General features: G+C 52.5%; 8 protein-coding genes across 8 annotated transcripts; 4 read left to right on the top strand and 4 right to left on the bottom strand.

Annotated features, from left to right (window-relative positions):
- Positions 1-215: 215 nt before the first annotated feature.
- BU25DRAFT_401394 (MFS general substrate transporter) lies at positions 216-2362 on the bottom strand (the record flags this gene model as incomplete). Its single annotated transcript, XM_033705012.1, is given in 4 exon segments — positions 216-591; positions 640-1719; positions 1734-1896; positions 1949-2362. 4 exon segments carry the CDS (start codon positions 2124-2126, stop codon positions 216-218), a joined length of 1797 nt encoding a protein of 598 aa, XP_033557365.1. The 5' UTR covers positions 2127-2362.
- Positions 2363-5930: 3568 nt separating this feature from the next.
- On the top strand, positions 5931-6776 carry BU25DRAFT_451595 (uncharacterized protein; the record flags this gene model as incomplete). The annotated part of the gene is made up of 2 exons (XM_033709763.1): positions 5931-6135; positions 6453-6776. 2 exons carry the CDS (start codon positions 5931-5933, stop codon positions 6767-6769), a joined length of 522 nt encoding a protein of 173 aa, XP_033557366.1. The 3' UTR covers positions 6770-6776.
- Positions 6777-7432: 656 nt separating this feature from the next.
- On the top strand, positions 7433-8745 carry BU25DRAFT_414683 (uncharacterized protein). Its single transcript, XM_033707351.1, has one exon. The coding sequence runs from the start codon at positions 7825-7827 to the stop codon at positions 8575-8577; it is 753 nt and encodes a 250-aa protein (XP_033557367.1). The 5' UTR covers positions 7433-7824; the 3' UTR covers positions 8578-8745.
- Positions 8746-9054: 309 nt separating this feature from the next.
- Positions 9055-10792, bottom strand: BU25DRAFT_462314 (cytochrome P450; the record flags this gene model as incomplete). The annotated part of the gene is made up of 5 exons (XM_033710513.1): positions 9055-9156; positions 9216-9977; positions 10026-10381; positions 10432-10447; positions 10499-10792. 5 exons carry the CDS (start codon positions 10790-10792, stop codon positions 9055-9057), a joined length of 1530 nt encoding a protein of 509 aa, XP_033557368.1.
- Positions 10793-13063: 2271 nt separating this feature from the next.
- On the top strand, positions 13064-14528 carry BU25DRAFT_442785 (uncharacterized protein; the record flags this gene model as incomplete). Its single annotated transcript, XM_033709322.1, has 4 exons — positions 13064-13216; positions 13319-13459; positions 13521-13752; positions 13802-14528. 4 exons carry the CDS (start codon positions 13064-13066, stop codon positions 14443-14445), a joined length of 1170 nt encoding a protein of 389 aa, XP_033557369.1. The 3' UTR covers positions 14446-14528.
- Positions 14529-14635: 107 nt separating this feature from the next.
- On the bottom strand, positions 14636-16309 carry BU25DRAFT_414685 (uncharacterized protein). The gene has a single exon (XM_033707352.1). It carries the CDS (start codon positions 15905-15907, stop codon positions 14711-14713), a length of 1197 nt encoding a protein of 398 aa, XP_033557370.1. The 5' UTR covers positions 15908-16309; the 3' UTR covers positions 14636-14710.
- Positions 16310-17147: 838 nt separating this feature from the next.
- Positions 17148-18324, top strand: BU25DRAFT_414686 (NAD(P)-binding protein). The gene has a single exon (XM_033707353.1). It carries the CDS (start codon positions 17222-17224, stop codon positions 18170-18172), a length of 951 nt encoding a protein of 316 aa, XP_033557371.1. The 5' UTR covers positions 17148-17221; the 3' UTR covers positions 18173-18324.
- Positions 18278-19270, bottom strand: BU25DRAFT_401407 (uncharacterized protein; the record flags this gene model as incomplete). Its single annotated transcript, XM_033705013.1, has 1 exon — positions 18278-19270. Exon 1 carries the CDS (start codon positions 19013-19015, stop codon positions 18278-18280), a length of 738 nt encoding a protein of 245 aa, XP_033557372.1. The 5' UTR covers positions 19016-19270.
- Between the last annotated feature and the right edge of the window lie 42 nt (positions 19271-19312).

Genomic DNA, 19312 nt, shown 5'->3' on the forward strand with positions numbered 1-19312 from the left:
GAATCGCGAGATCGTTCCATTACCTGCCGTAAATGCAAGAAGCCTATGTTTTGGGAGAAATGCAGCCAAAAAAACCAACCAAAACGCCTCGCTGTGCAACCTCAAATGCGCAATTACAAATTCGGATGCACCAACCATGGAACTGCGTCAGTCGTGAAAACATGATACGTATGTCCTTCTCTTCTTCCATTTCCCTTCCATTTCTTTTAGGCCTTTCACATCGTGCGACCTCTCCTTTCTTCCACGCCGCTAGGGCTCGTTCCATTGCCATTCGCAGTAACAGCGCCATATTCTTGTACACCAACGCTGACACCCGGCATCAGTCTCTCCCTCGCTTCCTCAGCTTCCTCTTCGATGTTCTCCCTCATGATCTTGTGGCTCCTCCTGAACACAAAAGCCACAAGCGCGATGCCGACAAGAAGTGCGAGACTCAGAAGAATGACATTGATAGGTACAGGGTCGTTCTTGAAGACCTTGTGTGTCGCAGCGTCAAGTGCCGATTGTGAGAAGTTGAGAAGACCGGCTAAGCAGATGATCAGACCGTAGACCTTGCCGAAAGTTGCAAAGCCGAACACTTTAGCGGAGTAGTCACTGTCAAGATGTCAGCAGCCAGCCACAGAAGGAGTGGACGACACTTACGAGACTGCGGTGTAGTACAGAGGTCGGTAGAGCACAAACAAGACAATGTTCCCGTAAGCCGACCAAGTCTCAGGGATCACACCCAAAACACCAATCGTAGTCGCGATAGTAACCAAGAGCGACAAAGTGAACGTTGTACTGGTGTTGTCCAAAATCAGACCGATGAAGGGTATCGAGATAATGCCACCCACAGGCAACGCAGCATCGAAGAAGTTGTTAATCTCGACCGCCTTCGAGTAGTCGTGGAAGATGTACGTGTACTGTGAGCGAATGGTCGCAACAAAGTAGTTGATCCTTGTCATCTGCAACACGGTAAACAAGGTGATGAGGATGAACCACGGCGTCTTGATCTGCTCCGCTGCAGTGCGTCCATGCAAAGCTCCCCAAACGCCTGACTTGTTTCGCTTCTTCTCTTCCTCTTTGGCTTGATCTGCGCCGTCTTTGGTACCTAGTAGGGCGGTGATCTCGCTGGCGATACTGTCTCGGTGTGCGCGGCGAGCGTCTTGCAGGCTCTGTACCGTAGATTGGTCCTCAATCTCATCATCTGATTCGTGGACGCTGTTATCCTCTTCTACTTCGGTGACCAACTCGCCGACAGTCTTGTATGAGGTTGAAGGCATGCAGAAGACCTGCACTGCCAGTATGTACGCAGGTACCAGGAGGTATGCGAGAAAAAATTTCTTAGGTGTAAAAGCGCCATCTGTAGCCTGGTAGACAAGGCGGTAAAATAGGAAGATGGCGCTCGAGGTGTCGAAGGCGCCAGTGAGGAGAGCCAAAATCAGTCCCGAGTATTGAGGAAATGTGTTGCTGAGCTGGAAGGATGAGATGAACACGAACGGTCCACCTAACGCCAGAAACAGGTATCCAGGGATGTACGCATCGAAGGGAAGCTGCGCTGCGAATGCGAACAGCAGAGATCCCAAAGTAATTGAGATCGCTCCAATTATGCCGGATACTCGAGGGCCATAGCGGTCCAATATCGTACCAACGGGTAGTGCAACGACATTCGTGGAGACAGCGGCGATTGTGAACATGAGGTTGAGCCTACCATTTTGGTCAGTGAGGTTGCGCCTTCCAAGTCTGTTTGTGCACACCTTAGCTCTTGCTCATAGCAAATGGGCACATCATCCTTTAGCTCCTGCTTCGAGCACTTGTTTCTATACACGCCTTCTTCGAGCAACACTGGTTTGATCGCCGCATATCCAAATACCACACCAGCAGCGAACAGGCAATAGATGCAAGCAAAGAACACCTGCACTGCACAACAATTAGCCGGTTTCGCGCGTCGCACAAAGGGTCTTGTACTCACAACATCTCTTCCACTTGGGCACCTCAAATGCGCCAACAGGCTGCACCTCCCCTGCAGCTTCGGTCCACGCTCCAACTGGATTGAACGACATCTTGCGGTTGCGCGAAGATTCGCGGCTGCCGGGCGCACTCCACGGCTGGTACTCCTCCATCGTGGTAAGGCGCTCGGACAGAGACATACTGGGCGGCTTGGTGTCTCTTCCTTTGCGAAGGCAGAACTATAAAAGCTACTTCTGAGTAGCCAAAGGTGCAGGCGCGCCTCTACACTACAATGACAGCTTTCACTTGCGCGCGTGCTCAAAGAGCTGCCTGCTGGCGGGAAAGTGGCTCGGTAGTATGATGACGTCGGTGCTACGAATCTATCGAGCGAAATTGCAGCACAGGTATTCACTCCACGGATGCAACAAAGATTGAGGAACAAAAAGAGTTGGACTGTCTAGCAAAAAGAGGTTCAGGCTCCTATATACGCAATGCGAACCTGCATCCAGCGAAGAGCGGAGATGCAGGGTTGTGTGCCTTTTGGGCTTCTTCCCGCATGAGGCGCAGATCTCTAGGTAGGCGCATGACCACACACATCACACCTCACCCATACATGCTCCACGATACGACGCTTCAGGCGGCTGACCATTATAATGAGCTCATCATCGACCTCTCTTTGTCTTCTGCTAGTTGCAAGGCTCGATTTTAACGGAAGGGGTTCGTTATCATCGTGTTGATATCTCGAGATTGATTGGTGTACAATAGCACTCCCGCCTGTTCAGCCAATAATTGCACGAGTCAGCCGCGGAAGACGCACCTGCATCGGTGCGGCTCACAACAAATTTTCCACGATGAAGGGTCCACAGGTTCGCTGGACGCCGATTCCCACAACAGCTGCACGATTGCAGCGCCCTGTAGCATTTTGCAGCAACTCTACGATCTTTTCGTGCAACATGCGTCAAAAATTTCTCCGTGCTGCTGTCTAGATCACGGCTACTGCAGGATACGCAGCGGGTCGAGGACTGGTTGATAGGTACAGTATTTGCTCAATTACATCGAGTAAATCTTTGGATAGGCGATGCGATAGGTCTGTGCGCTCATGCCTTGCAATTCTTACTCGATTACAGTGGCATCTCACACAGTCTCCTATCTTGCAGCAAAGCTCGGACACAGCAGCTGACGATCTTCACGTTCAGTTATCATGCCTGGAGGCCTTCGAAGAAATTCTGATTAATTTTTGGAAATCTACAGAATCGTCTGTAGTTCCTTGACTACTCATGAGCTGACAAAAGAGCGTCTAACATAACTCGACTCCCTCCCAATCTTGAGGACGTATGTGCATCACGGGCAGCAGGGCAACAATCACTGGAAGATTATCATCGATTTGGACGGGAAGGCAATGCCTACAATCTGACTGAGATAGGAGACGATGAGCTTGATGACTATAAACCCAGTGAGGAATATCTGGAGGCACTGTCACGAAAGTGGTGGTTGCACGATGCACCAAGCGCTTACGTCAAGGACCGTGTTTTTGAGAGCCTTCAAATTCCTGTACCTCGACTACATCACCGCAGTAGATCACGTTGGCGAGTTTCATGATCAAACGCATAAAGAGGTAGCATTGCTGGCTGCCGATGACCAGCACATGCTTACAATCTACTCAGGACATCACGCGCAACAGCAGTCTACTCTTTAAGAAAGATACCTTCGTTCACTCTCCGCATATTCCTGGAAAGCCCTCCACGGGAGCGTCTACTCAACCGCCTTAGGTAGGCATCGTTGGCTCAAACTATGTTCAAGACTCTCAACGACATGTTCTTCGACAAGGCACTTGCTCTCTATCATGAGGTTAAAGGCCTCCAGGTCGTTGTTTGTGTGCGTCCAAGTTGGCTCGATTCAGACTGAATACCTCCAGAACGCCAATTCGACTTGCGAGCTGAGTATGTAAATCAAGCTTGCATGGCTTTGATGGCTCCAGAGATGATATGAAAGAGAACAAACAGCCCGGAGGGCTGCTACAACATGATGGGAAGAAAGTTTGCCCGCAGAGAAGGTAGGTGGGTTTTAATTCTTCGCTTTATTGCAAAGATTCTACCAGAACGCTCAGCCAATCGCCTTGGGCTACTATCGCTGGCTCGGCGTTTTCCCAGAGGCCCTCAACGACGGTATGTTCTGCGACGAGGTATAGGATCAGTACCGACACGATGAGGCTCTCTCATGCACCTTCCTGCCTACCGACTGTGCCCCAAGTAACAACAACGCCAACGAGCCGTCAGGGAAGAAGATTGAAATAAGGTACGAATGCGATCGGTGTGGCTTTGCTCACAACAAGTGTCTACTCCTGGTGATGATCGGCAAAATTGCGTTGAGGACATTACCTGGCAAGATTGGGTCCATTGGGTTGTGAGTCCCCTGCGTACACAGGTTTCTTGAAATCTTGGCTCTAGGCTGGACGCCATGTCCGACAAAGGTGCTTTCAACAATTCGCACAGATGCAATAACGGATACTGCAATACTCACTCTTATATTGTGGTCGAGACGCGCTAACAGAATCTTGCCCGAAAACGTTCTGGTCTGCGACGTTGCAAAGTGCCCTGCTTGCAGCTCAACGATGTCCGCTGTCTGCGACAAAACAAGGTGAAGGAACAAGAAGCAACAGTCCTTGTAGCTCAGGGCCGGGTCGGATCTTTGGCTGCGCTGCTCCAGGATACAGCTTGTACAGGATTCTCTGCGGTAACACGCCACGTCCATTTGAAGGCTCTGTTGGTCAGATTGGTCATTACATCTTCAGACACTTGAAGCGTGACTGTTCTTCGTGAAGCAGATGGCGTGGATGATTATGGGGTAAATGGCGCATTATAGGTACGTCAACTTTCTGTTCTTCTCAATTTCATGACTGTTCGATGCAAGTCACTCAAATCATCTATTGTTCCTCACTTCTCCCGATTCTGCGGCGTCATGCTCTTTTCCAGTCGTCTGGTGCCATTTCGGTGCGTTATGTAGCATGGCGTCATATTGCGCCTTGCACTTAAGCAGCGCCTAGGCCACACCTTGTCAAATATCCAGGCATTGCGCCCTCCACTTCATCAACTCCACCAGCAGCACTCACTTTCAGCCTCTCGCTACATTCTTCTCTCTCCTCTTACCAGCTGTCTACCTCAAGCGCACTCATTGCACAGTACCATGCACATCAGCTTCAGCTCCGTGTCTGATCAGCAAGCCTGCCTCTCATGCTGCAGCGCAGTCCCTAGATTCGTGGGAGGAAGTCAATACAGATTGGCCTGAGCACTGTAAACTAACGAATAGAGAGAGGAATACAGAGTTTTTTTGTTGACGTAGTGCAACTGCCTAAGATTTGGTGAAGACCTCCAGGCATAAATGCAAACGGCTGAGATTGGTAGTTGCCGCATCTCGCCTCCCCTGCAACATGAAATCCTGCGTTGCTTGAGCTGCCTTTCCACGCTCATGAGCTGACGGCCACAGACCACCACCAAGCGAAAAGCACTGAAGTATATTGCTGAAGCCAAAAATCAAGGCTTAACGAACGAGCAATTCGCCGCGCACCTTAGCCAACCCCTGTTTTCGGTGAAAGACAAGACCAGAAACTGCCTCGAGAAAGTTGAGACACAAGCAGAAGCTGGAGCGGCAGATAGCAGAAGGCTACTACGACGTTCAGGATATGGTTCCAGATATCGCAGGCTTTCCAATCCAGGTCCCTCTGCCGAAACTCTCGAATACCGCACGCTCTCATACCATCCCCAGCGCTTTGAACTCCGTTGCAAATGCAGAAGCTCAGTCGCCTCCATCTACAGTAGACCCTACAACAAAACTTTGGAAATGACCAAGCGAATTTGGTTTCAACGGTTACCTATCGTCATCGCAAGAAGTTACTGCGAGCTTCATTGATCGCAGTAACCCAACGACTCCCGGGCCGGGGAAGTCTTTGGAAGTACCATTGGGTCATTCGTTCAGCTTCCACCACATTGCCGTCCCCTGCCTCAAGAATGCTCTCCTCCCCTCAAGACACTGAGTTCGGTCTACCATTCCATGAGCAAACGCACTATGAACCTTTCACAGCAACACCCATGTTCTCGATATCAGCGAGCTCGCCTTGCAACGACACAAGGATCGACGAAGCTGCTGAAGGTATGAGACGTATCGAAGAAGGCCAAGAGCAGTCCCTAGAGGTCAGAGATGCTCTCTGTCAAGGTATGCAGACGTTGTTACATGATAGTGGCACTGCATCCAGATATTCTGGTCCAATTCATCAATCCGACAACAAGGAGCACAATGCCAGCTCTCAGAAGCCACGAATGTTCTCGACCAAGGTCGGGAGGTGTTCTCACATGATCGGGGGCTCTAGGCTCCCTAGCTTCGACGTGTTGGCTGTGAAGCAAATTGGTGGTCGACACCTGCCTCCTACAACCATGCCTGTACTCAACACTTACGCTAACAAACTAAGGCTCAAGAGTTCAGCCAATTGATTCTTACGCTTTCTAGCTATACTTGACGCCTACTGACGTGAGATATGAGCAACGTTCCGCCCGCTGGACTCGATTTACTCAACAATGCCGTTACCACTACGCTAGGGCATCTGCACGTGTTGGCCAGACACCGACTGTGGCTTCTGCTTTGGCTTCCTTACAACGACGGCAGCAGTATTGGTGTGGCTGGTTGCTGCATCAGCATCGACTCGAAGGCGTCGCCAACCACAGCTGAATTTCAGCTCGATCAACAACACTTCAGATCAACCAATCTGGACAACCAATCCGATTCACAGCCCTTCCGATTTGTCGCCGTCTCAGCGCCCGAGCTTGCATTCAAGATGCAGCAGCCTGCTTGAGTTGTGGTGCAGGAATCTAAGCTGACGAAACGTAACGTATTGACGCCTGTTGGCACGACAGCAAACAGCTTCGTAAGCTGCGACCGGATGGCGATACTGCAGATCAGTCATCAACGTACGGTATCCAGCCATGCTGTCCTCGATTGGGCTGGATGATCGCTCGAGGACCTTGCGACGCTTCGAGCATGTCTACGTGTAAGGTTGTGTTGTTTATTGTCGTCCAGACAGTGAGGCGGGAGGGGCGTCTTGGTGGACTGCAAGCGAGAATCTCGAAGTCTCTCGCCTTCTCCATTTCTGTCGACGCACTCTACAATCGCAACGATTGAGAAGATGGCAGGAAGCGCAAACAACCCTCATGGTAAGCTGTATCAATATGCACTGGAAAAAGAAAGAGAACTGTGCAGATGCTGTGAAGCAAAGAAGAAAGTCACTCGGATGCAACGTCGATCCGCCACGCTGCGCTACCCCGCCGCACTTCCCCAGAAACCGGACGCCGCTTCGAAGACAGTATGCTAATAATAAAGATATGGAGTCTCGTGACGTAAATACATACCTTGTGCAGAGGCCGTTGCGAGCTATGTTGTTTGTGAAAAGTGGTCACAGTGTCAGGTACAATACCTGCCAGGCAGGTCAAAGTTGGATCAAAAGGTAAGGCCAAAGTTTTGGTGAGACTTTCACCCCGCACCATCGCCATGCCAACCACCCACCTTTTGAAGCAAGTGAACTACAGCCAAACGTTAAGATCGTGAGAATCACTGAAATGAGTTGGGTGGCTGGTAACTATAAGTTATGAGCTGAACTGCAACCAGCCAAGAATGCGCCTCTGGCGCTGGTCGCACAGGTTATGGGCTGGGCCGAAACCAGCCATGAACTAAACCTAGTATTTCGAGGTAGTACGAGGGATGTATAAAGGTCTGTTCTGATTCCCACAATCTGCATCAGCAGCATCACTTTTCCATCAACGTCTTTACACAAAACCACAGTACACGCCTTCTTCATCCCAGACACCTAATCATCCCCCTCATTGCAAGGACGTCTCACCCGCATCAATCAACATGCAATACACCATTGTCACTCTGCTGGCAACAGTCGCATCCTACGCCTCAGCACAAAGCTCCGCCAGTTCAGCTGCAGCCTCCGCCAGCCAAACCCCCATCGGCGCCGTGATTCCACTCGGCGGAGACTGCGTCCCAGGCGGCACTCCATGTGCCCTCGGCTCCCAGTGCTACGCCACAAACTTTATGCTCCAGCCTCGCTGCGGTAACTTCCAAGCCGCATGCACCAGCGACCAGCAATGCGCCTTCAACACCTGCAACCTGCAACAAGGCCTCTGCAACGGCTTCTTGTCGTCCTCTTCGGCCCCAGCGTCATCGACTATCACACCCACCCCCACTGGCGGCTTTACACCCGCTCCCTCTTCGACGGTTACTGCGCCTGCTGGCTCCCTACCGCTCGGCGCGCAGTGTAATCCCTATGTGAACCCGAGCCAGTGCATCGCTGGTGTGCAGTGCTGGGCTAGCAACGCGGGTTTGATTGCAAGGTGTGGAAACTTCAACGCTGCCTGCTCGAGCAATGCGCAGTGCGCTTACAACACCTGCAACAACGGGCTTTGCAACGGTTTCCTGGCATCGTCTAGTGCAGGAAACTCCACTGGAACCGCCTCATCGACTGGAAGTGGCACTCCTAGTAACACTGGCAGTGCGTCGCGCACGAGCAGTATAGTGCAGTTCACTGGTGCTGCGTCTGTCGCCACAACGGTGCCTGAGGTGATGGTTATGGTGCTTGGTGTTGCTGCTTGGGCTTTGTAAGCTTATGGGTTGTCGTAGGGTATTGCGGTTTCAGCGTAATCATGATAAAAGGTGCTAATGGGTATGGGGGTTTGGACATTGTGAATTGGTTGGACTCAGCATTGGTTGCTTCCATAACTATGTAGTAATCAAGTATGTAGTAATAATACATGTAGTTATGACAATGAACACATCGTCCGAGCCTCTCTGTGCGCTTCGACTGTTCGCCGTCTACAATATGCAGGGCCTTATCTGAACGTGCATGTACCAAAATCCAGGCCTGGCATCTCTAACCGGCGGGCGGCATGTGCAACCTCATTCTCAGCACACAATGCGACTGCTCAATATCCATACTTTGAACCCGCAAAGTGACTTGAAGACTGAATGCAACATGCTTCATCCGTCGTCTACATTACTATCCACTGACAACTTTGCGATGCAACGAAGCATCGAAGACATTCACACAGGTATTGATCACACCCGGTCACCGCCAAGACTTTATGGCTTCTCAAATGGGCTCATCTTAACCTTGACATCATGCGGCCAAACAAACCACTGCTTGTGCAAATCCCACTCCTTACTCGGATCCTCAAGATCAATCTACAACAAACACATTAGCAGAGTCCTAGCAATAAAAGACGCTCGAAAGTCAAGCTTACGTTGTAGTTCCCAAACACAAACGAAACCACCTTGTATAACTCCACCAACGCAAGCGGACGTCCCAAGCAAACACGATTACCGCCGCCGAACGACATGTCTGCGTCCTTCATCATCTTCAAGCGCGCTGAGTATGCTTCTGAGCTCTCCCTGTCACCCTGTAGCCATCGCTCAGGACGGTAGGACTCGGCATCGTCGCCAAATATCCGCTTGTCTGTGTGCATGACCCACGGGTTAGTTCCCACGATGGTACCAGGCGGGAGAACAGTGCCATCGGGGAGCGTCATGCCCGTCGCGGGAACCACACGCTCGAGGATGTGGCCGACGACAGGGTGCATACGGAGACCTTCCTTGATGCAGGCATGCAGGTAAGGCAGTTGCTCAAGGGCTTGGTAGGGTGCCGGGCTGGGGAGGTTGGCAGAGTGGAGTTCGGCAACTAACTTGGCTTTGGCGGAGGGAAATTTAAGAAGGTAGTAGAAAGTGGCTTTAGTGCAGATGGCTAGGGTGTCTGCGCCGCCGAGGATGTTGAGGATCATGTACCCGACGACTTCGTTGTCACTTACAAGGTCCGGGTACTCTTTCTTTGCGGCGAGGAAACCGTTGACAAAGTCTTTTTTGTCTTTGAACTCGTCAAGGTTTTGCATGCGCTCCATGAAGCGCTCCACGGCGAACCCAGCAGCGACCGCGAAATCATCAAACTTGTAGAATCTGGTCAGGTGTGGATTTTTGCCGAGTAGCTTGTCGAGTGAAGGAATTTGGCCAACCTATACATCATCAGTGACCCGTAACATCAGAGCTCTCGAGCGACCTACCACAGAAAAGTACCCCATGACGTTCTCAGCAGTTTGCAACATACCGTCGACGTCTTTGCCTTGTTCCATGAAGCCCATGCGCTTGCTCCAGGTCATATCGCCGAGGAAGTCCCAGGCAAAGTACGAGATCCAGTCAGCAACGTCACATGTCTTGCCTTTGTTCTCGCCATTCATGAACCTGCGTTCAAGCTCAGAGCCGAAGACACGTAAATCCTCGTTCATAAGCGGCTCCAGCTGTAGGGCACTTTGAAAGTTGTAAAGCTTCTGGACTGGTTTGAGACCCTTTGCATGATACTCATTGCTGCGTGTGCTGAACAAATTTTGGATGAGGTGGCCATTCTGAAGAGCATCATTGACTACGATCTATTAGCATGGAAGTACTCATTGTCGTCGATTGAGACATTACCAGAGTAGTAATTGCTCTACATAATGGTCAGTATGGTACTACGCATTGTCTTCAGATTGGCACTCACTTTCAAGAACGTGCCTCGAGTGGAGTAGATCGTTTTGAGCAGACCTGCATCCGCAACACTGACAGTACTCGGACCGAGACGAACCACGTCACCGTACTTCTTGTGCAACTCTTTCTGTGTCTCGATGTGTGTTCGACCGTAATGGTTGTAGAAGCGCCAGAAGTTTGAGAATTTAGCCAGGAACGGGCCAGGGATTTTCTTCAGCGGTGAACTTAGATATGCAACAACGTACTGAATAGCCAATACGATGGCTCCAAGGCCAAGCGCCTTGACTAGTAGAGAAGCCAGTGCCATGCTTTTGTATGCAACGAGAATGAACAGAAAAGAGTGAGAAGAAATCGAGGGGTGAATGTGACCTGTATAATCCACAACCGATCGCGTGGGATGTCACAACAGTTAGGCCCTGTAGATCGATCTTAAGATACTGCGTAAGGTACAGGGGCCTGGCAGGAATAGTTCCAATGATCGAAGAGCCGCGGAGGGCGTCAGCGTAAGCCGAATTATGTCATTCGCATGGTAGGAACGAAGGATTATCGTAGTCTCTCGTTGTGAACGGATCATGAAACGATTCTAGGTCTCTCGGTATCTTGGACCAGGTATTCACGATGCCCCTCTTTTTCGGCCGTGATGATTGGTGATGATTTGTGTTGGTTTCATAGTGGGCGACGGGTAGTATCATTCCACCGTTCGGTGAAATGGCCGCTGTTCCGTATCGTTAGCATTTGAGACCTTGACATGCAATGTCCCGATGGCAGGGGACGGTGGCAGTATAATCTTGCTTCCCATTTGTTCCTATCTTGTTTTGCTTGCGATGGTCTGGTCATCTCGGGGGAAGGCGCTAGCGTACGAGAGACGACTGACAATCCCCTGAAGGTATGTTTTCAAAAATACCAATATGTGCACACAGCGGCCAACGTGGATAAACTGCAGCGTTTGCCACGCGCGGGGTGTGGTAGTACTGCATCTGCATCCGATTGTGCGGTGAGCGTTGGTCCCTTTATTGTGACACCGTTGGAGAACGTACGGTGTGGGGTGGAAGGATCGGGGCGGCGGATGAGGCAGCCCAGTGGCTCGCTTAGAGTGCGTCACGGGAAATGACCACGTTCTGAGGCTAGCGACCTGCAACTCCCTTCATCCACAAATCCACATCTTCACTTTCCAATGACGACAATCGGCCCGTCGTGATTGAGATGCCGCACCAAGCCAACTCTATATCTCAACACTGGCGTGCCATCAATGTGCCGGCAACGTGGTCAAGCACTACGGCGCTCTCGCAAATATAGAGATGCAGGCCAATCTCAAGCCACTGCAGCCATCTCATCGTCCAGAACATGGACAAGGCGACCGATATCAGCCTTAGACCCACAAATCCCTGAGAAGGCATTCGGGGAACAAGCGAGCCGCTCCCGTGCAGCCGCTGCCACTGTTCATACGTGTGAATGTCACACAAGTGATTGGGTACCGGTAGGCACTGTCGTGAAACCACTGACGATCTGTCGACCAGATCTGTCGACCAGATCTGAGACTCTGAACAAATGACAGATGGCATACGAGCAGAATTTGCACGTCTCCGTACCTTTACAGTAGTGTCGACTCGTCGTTTCCGGAAGTTTGGGTACGAAGGATTGGAGGCGTCAATTCTAGTAGGGAGTGTTGCGCGCTCCTCCGCGCATCGTAAATGACCTCCGAAGAACGCAAAGAACCTCCAAACTATTTGCACTCATCATGTACACCCAAAGCACAGACAGCTACACGACCGTTGAACGAGCCAACAAAGACTACCATGTCCTACCCCGGCTCGAGACTCTGATGTGTGCATTGACAGTCAGGGACAACCTGTGTTCCGTTAATCGACTCACAGACACACCTTGTTTCGTAAATGCAGCTTCCAAGCCTACATGCACGCCATCACATATTGAGCATATCACATCTTAGCCTCATGTGCCATGTCAGGGACCGCCAGCGGCAACTTACTTCATTGAGGCCTGCTCCGAGTCAGACCTGTCGCCCTTTGCAGCTCTAGCGCTTGGCATTTGACTAGCAGGTGAAAAGCCACGCCTCATTCTGTTCTGATGTGTGGCATGTTATCTCTTATGTCGTTTCGAGTATGGACACGCTTCTGCCCGCTACCAAGGAAGACGGTGACGACCTGCCTAGCGCCCGTCGGCACCGCAGAGTGAAGGTCGACATGGGGTAAGTTGATGGACTTGATGGGGTTCGCCATGATGTAAAGTTCCACTCAAGGGTCGGTTGGAATGCCCTCTCTCCTCTGCATCTTTGAAATAGTTGTGGTCTGATCTCTCCAGATCTTGTTCATTACTACATCACTATTCCTTTTTGTTTCCAACAGCACACTTCGATAACAAGGTCTCTCGTCTCTTGGAGCATCTCAAACCCTCAGCATCTATCGTTTACAACAGCCTTGGGTCTCTCCTGCGATCGACAACCCAAGTCAACCTGTTGTCTTCGTCCCTTGAGGGCTGTACTTTCTTCCTTACTGGCCTACTCTTGGCGAGAAGTGGTCTCCCAGCTGCCCTGGAGGCATTTATTTCAACAACCACAATCATGGGAAAGCCTAAAGACTACGGACCAATCCTCAACGGAGTGATGTGGTTCCAAGTGATCATCTCGTCCGTCTTTGTCGTGCTGCGTATATACACTCGATACTATATCATAAGAAGCCTGGGATGGGACGATCTCATGATGGTGGTTAACCTGGTACGTCTAGCATCTTCTTACTATTTGACTCTATAATCTCGTTCCTTCTCCGTTCCCTTTATCACAGCATCGAACTAGAGAGAGGTTCACTGATTCCATCAGGCGACATTCATCGCTTTCATCGCCACCACTTCGGTTGGCATTACCTATGGCGTCGGTAAGAAGACCGAAGACATTATACGTCTTGGACTGGACAATTCGAAAGCTATCTATTGGGAAGCCATCGGCCAGGGAATTTGTATTGTAAGTCAAACACCACACAACATTCACACGCCCAAGTGCAATCTCTGACCAACATTGCCAGATGGGTATTGCTGCATCCAAGGCCTCAGTTGCGCTTTTCTTATTACGCATTGTTTTACGGCGATGGCACATCGCCCTCCTCTGGAGCGTAATCATCAGCACAACAATTTTCAGCACCATCACGACCGCACTGCTGTTCCTGCAGTGCAAGCCAGTATCATTCCTGTGGGACCAAACAATCCCAGGCGGTCACTGTCCCATAAACTTCACCGACGTCGGCCTCTCCATGGGTGGTACATATTCCCCTCCCCACACATCATTCGACGCACTGACAACCTCCAGCCTGGTCCGCAACCATGGACTTTGTCCTCGCCATCCTCCCCTGGCCCGTCGTCATGGGCCTCAACATGAAGCGCAAAGAAAAAATCACCATCGCCTGCGGTCTCTCGCTCGGCGTCGTCGCAGGCGCATGCTCCACCGTGCGCACCGTCGAGCTGCGCACGCTCGCCAGCCAGGCAAACTACGTCTACGACACATCGCCCATGCTGCTCTGGTCGTCCTCCGAAATCTGCTTGACGATAATATGCGCTTGCATCCCCGTTCTCCGGCCCCTGTACGTGCGAATCGCCTACGGCAGCCGAGGAGACTCGAGTGGCGCGAGTCGAGGGCGGAGTTATCCGCTCAACGAGTACACACAGAGCCACAGTAAGAAGGGCAGTATTGGGAATAAATACTTCAGGAAGAAGGGCAGCGCGCGGAGTCGCGTGTATATGGGCCCTGGGGCTAGCGCGTTACAGACGGCGGTTAAGATGGACAGTGACAATGTGAGTGAGGAGACGATACTGAGGGAGTGCCATAAGTATAGTGTGCCGGACAGGGCGGGCGATGAGGAGATGGGGACGTCCAGGCCGGAGAGGAAGAATGATATTAGGGTCACAACGACGGTTGAGGTGGAAGAGAATGTTGGGGAGAAGTTCGTTGTCTGATGGATGGTTGTGTCGACGGATCTGATTCGATCATACGTGAGACTACGAGGACACGAGGTTGGGGCATCGGTTGGAGTTGAGAGCATTGGTATCTGCATTTTGGAGGTGCTTGTTAGCATGGTATGGTTGCATATTAGGATCACAACTGCATGGGGTATCGTTCTGCATCGTGTTTCGGCATATCATCGTTGTTGGTATCAGGTCTATCATTGCGCATTGCATTCGCCTCGCGGGCTGGAGTGAGACACAAAGTTTCGAGATCAAATCACCCGCTCCCAGGCACTGGCGTATACGCCTTCTCTCCAGTCTTGTCGACATTGTCCTCCACTTTGACTCCGTCTTCCCCCTTCGGGGACTTCCACTTAGGCTTCTTCCCCCCTTTCTTGAATCTCCCCGCAGCGTCCTCTCGATCCCCTCTACCCTTGTCATTGCTACCCGCAGCATCTAGCGCGACAGTCCACTCCTTCCTCTCCTTTTCAAACATATGGCTATTGAACCAGGTGTCTGTAAGCGCCTGCGGTCCGTATTCTTCTAGCAGCAACTGCTCGTACGCATACGGCACGAACACGCGCGTCCCTTCGAGTGTCGACTCGCGCAGCGGGAACAGGCTCGACGTCGTATACAGATGCGTGTCCTTTGTGAACATCTCTCTAGCCCTCTCACTCCCTCGTTCTTCCCTGCCTTCGTCCTGGCCGAGGAAGATCTGGTGCTTCTCTTGGCTCTTCGCGGACGCGGAGGACGGGACGGGGTGCACGGTTGTGATGTCGATGAACAGCCCCGTGTGGGTATCGATCCAGCGGGCGTCAATGACGTTGTGGGTATCCGAGGTGGAGATGTCGGTGTAGTGTGGATTTACCTCCAAGAGGTACTTCTTCCCCTCCTCCATCACTGTTTCCCAGACACCGGATTTCAGACCCTCGGGCTCCCGCATTACTTCCACCTCCTCTTCTTGCCCTCTGTTTTTACTTCTTCTCCGGCGATCCCAGACGTAGGTATCTGCTTTCGACGGATCTTCGAGGCCTAGATCCGCCGCGGAGAAGGAGTGGACGGTCATATTCCACCACGCCCCCAATTCCGCTATCCCTGTCTCCTCGACACAAAAGTCCAAATCGCTGTCCCATGGAAATATGCCCTGATTCCACCACCACCCGAGCAAACTGCCGTGCATGACCCATGTCCGCACGCCTGCGCGCTCCATGGTTGCCATGTACGAGCGCAGGAGGAGGCGCATGTGGAAGAGGCGGGTTTTGCGCGGAAGCACAGAGTCAGCGAAGCGGCCATCGTAGTGAGGGTGGTTGATGGATTCGTGAAAGTATTTCTCGGGGAAACGGATATCGGTGGTGGAGAGGTCACGTGAGAGCGCTGTCAACCCCTGGAGGTGTAGGAGGGTGGCAGAGCGAGGTGTGAGAGGTGCAGCGATGGCACTGCATGCCATGAGCAGAAGCTCGAGGGGGAGCTGCATGACGCCGAGCGATCCAAGTGCTTGCGTTGTGTTGGTCGTGCTTGTGGGTGCCGGTGCATGTGGTGTCGGTATCGATAATGCTGTGCTGGGAAGTTGGGAAGCGATTGCAGTGCAATATAACAGAGTGCCCGATGAAGAACAGAACAACAATAGATTACAGGAAAAGTGGGCAAGAGCGCTGATTGTGTCGTCGCGACATGATGCCGCACACGCGCCTCTATGAAGGATCCGCGGCTTGTCTTACCCTGCTTGGATGACGAGGCCCGCCTCGTCACCTCTCAAAACCATCCTACATTAGGCGCCGAGCTTACGAAGCTTGATTGCAGTGTCGCAATGCTTGTCTTGGGCGGCTCCCATGTCCATGCTGTCTTAGCATGTCATGTCTGAGGAACATACCACCGGGGAACTGGTGTTGTGCTGTGGTCAAACACGAATTGAGAGACACGAGCTGACGGGGACCGCGGTTCGTTCCGAATACGAGTGGCGCAAGCACAGGTTCGCCAAGGCGGAGACCTGCAGCTCCTTGAAGGGCCTCCGACCTGATCGACCACCCTGGGCACTTCATGTTATGTCAATCATTGCGAGATTTGAGGACTGAGGTGAGGAGTGGAAAAGGTGGGTGATGAGAGAGAAGAAGGTGTGAAAATAGGAACAAACAGCAACAAGCACCTAACTGGCATTGAGGAAGCAGCCATCTCGCTCTCACAGATGCATTGAAGAGTGCGAACAGAGCCATTGTGCCCATTAGCGCTGTCCCTTTGGTCCTTGTACAACACTCTTAACTTCGCCAATTGCACTGTCTACTACAGCATGATTAATACGTGACGCTATCTGATCATAAAGCCGCATCGCCGACCGCATCACCGGACCGGCCCAACGTTTACTCCTCTATATCCGACCCTCGCAACTCTGGCGACCATCAAGGCCTCCCACGAGTTGATATGCATACTGCATCTAGCTTAAGCCTTGCGGTGGCATCGCGGTCTTGTTATTGGCTCAGACCGTAGTAGATGGAGTTTACAGTGTGACCGCTGGTAACTCCGTCTCAGCTCCGTGTACCTGCAGTAACGTCGGTGTTTGCGAACTGTATGGCTGCCTTTCGTTTGAAGCAGGGAACTGACGTTGAAGCCTCACAATGAAATGAGGGGCAGCAGGAGCTGAAAGATTCGTATATAAGACAGAGATGTAAGGTTTGCAGTACATACCAGCTCTCTCTCTCTCTCTCTCTCTCTCTCTCTCTCTCTCGCCTCTTACTTCACATCTCACCTTCCACTTCCTCCAACACTTCCACAAAGCCTCGAATATCCCAACACGATGTCTACCAACACCAAACCCCTCCTCGCCGTCTTCGGCGCAACAGGAAACCAAGGCCACTCCGTCGCCTCGACCGTCCTATCTGACCCTGAACTCTCCCAACGCTACGCCGTGCGCGCCGTGTCCCGCAATGTCTCCAACCCAAAAATGCAAGCCCTCGCCTCCGCCGGCGCCGAGCTCGCGGCCGCAGACATGGACAAGGCCGAGACGCTCCCCTCCGCGCTCGCAGGCGTGCACACGCTCTTCTTCCTCACCGCAACCCAGTACACCGGCCACACTCGAGAAATCGAGACGCGCCAAGCTCGAAGCGTGTGCGAAGCCGCCCTCGCCGCCGGCGTTAGCTACATCATCTTCTCCTCAATGAGCCACCCGTTCGCCATCAGCAACGGCAAACTGCGCAATGTCGAGCACTTCGACGACAAAGCCGAGATCGAGCAATACGTAAGAGGATTGGACGTGAAGAGCGCGTTCTTCGCGCCCGCAAGCTTCATGCAGAACTTCATGACGCACTTCATGCGCCCCGTGCCCAGCCCAGCAGGGGACGGAACATACGCCCTGGCTAACTGCGCGTATGGAGGGACGAGGATGCCGTTCATTGATGTTACGGAGACGGGGAAGTGGGTTGGCGCTATCCTCGCGGCGCCGGAGAAGTTCGAGGGCAAGCAATTGGCTGCGGCGTCTGAGATCCTGACCATGGATGAGGTGGCGGAGATTGTCTCTAGAGTGACTGGTAAGGTAGTCAAGCACCAGAACCTACCGGATGAAGTGTTTAAGGGATTCATGCCCGAGGGAATGAGGGAGCAGCTGTATGAGATGTGGGCGTTCCAGCGCGATTATGGATACTACGGGCCAACGATGGATCAGGATGTCCAGTGGGCGAAGGACAGTGCGAGGGGTGAGCTAACGGGGCTGGAGGCGTTTCTTAGGAAGCACAATTACGCGCTGGAGTAGGCGCGTAGCGAGCGGCGGAGGAAGAAGGGCAGTCGGAGGCGGTTGGAGAGTGTGGTGGTGCTTTGTAGTCGTATCGTTGTACCGTACGCCGTGGTCTTGCAACCTCTACGATTTCTGATCAATCCCAGCGTCTTCGTCGTCCACCTTCCGCCTATTCCTCGCCCCCTTGTAGATCCAGCTTTCCCCCTCCTCCCCATCCCCGTACTTATTCTTCGCCCACACAAGCGCGTCCTGCCCCAACCCATACCCCAACCCAACCACCAATCCCATCCTGATCGTCCTCGCCGCCGTACTGACTGGGAACTGATGCCACGCGCTCCATACACCGCCCGTGACCATTCCCGCTAACGCACTGCTCACAAAATCGCGACTCCCAGCAACTCCCCTGTCGATCCTCTTCAAGCTCAGCTCATCGACACCCTCCATCTGCTCCACCGTCCTGCCCGCCTTCCACGTCCCGCGAAAAACATCCAGACTCTCCTCCACTATGAAGAAGACGCTGCTCCAAGCTGCCACTTTTGCGCCTTTCCTCACCCCTTCGAGCACGCCTTCTTTCGTCTTGTAGTAGTTCTTGCTCTTGTGGTACAAGTACCACCCGGGTTGTGAGACGGGCAGGCGGTGTGCGTTTTCGGCGCGGAAACGTAGCGCGGCCATGGAGCCGGCGGATGCGGATCCGAGCGTGAAGCCGCACACGAAGGAGGTGAAGGTTGTGAGGAGCAGGCGCCTGTCAAAGGGCATGCCGAGGCGGGGGCCGTTGGTGAAGGGTTGGGAGGGCAAGGGTGCGGGAGGGGGGATGTCGGATACGATTATGGCGTTGGGGTTTTGCGGCGTTATGGTCGCCATGCTGGCGGGAGACTGAAGTCGGAAGATGGGTGGCGAGGGTGCGTTTGCGGTGAAAGCGGAGGTGCGAGGACGGTGACTGGACGCAACTCTTGTGCGGATTGTGTTTCAACTGTGCGATGTAGATATGGTTGACGTGATTTGAAGATGTTTGGTGTAACAGAAGACAACTCGCAGCGCAGAAAAGGGTATCGGGTGAGTTGTTGCACAAGTGCAGAAGCTTGGATCAACGATTGAAGTTCTGAAGCTCTGACGCTCTGAAGCTCTGAAGCTCTGAAGCCCTGGAGCCCCGACGCCCTG

Source organism: Macroventuria anomochaeta, assembly GCF_010093625.1.
Source record: "Macroventuria anomochaeta strain CBS 525.71 unplaced genomic scaffold BU25scaffold_39, whole genome shotgun sequence".
NCBI lineage: Eukaryota > Fungi > Ascomycota > Dothideomycetes > Pleosporales > Didymellaceae > Macroventuria > Macroventuria anomochaeta.

Coding starts and splice junctions, on each gene's coding strand:
- BU25DRAFT_414686 (XM_033707353.1), top strand. CDS start 17,222: ATGTCTACCAACACCAAACCCCTCCTCGCCGTCTTCGGCGCAACAGGA.
- BU25DRAFT_414683 (XM_033707351.1), top strand. CDS start 7,825: ATGCAATACACCATTGTCACTCTGCTGGCAACAGTCGCATCCTACGCC.
- BU25DRAFT_414685 (XM_033707352.1), bottom strand. CDS start 15,907: ATGCAGCTCCCCCTCGAGCTTCTGCTCATGGCATGCAGTGCCATCGCT.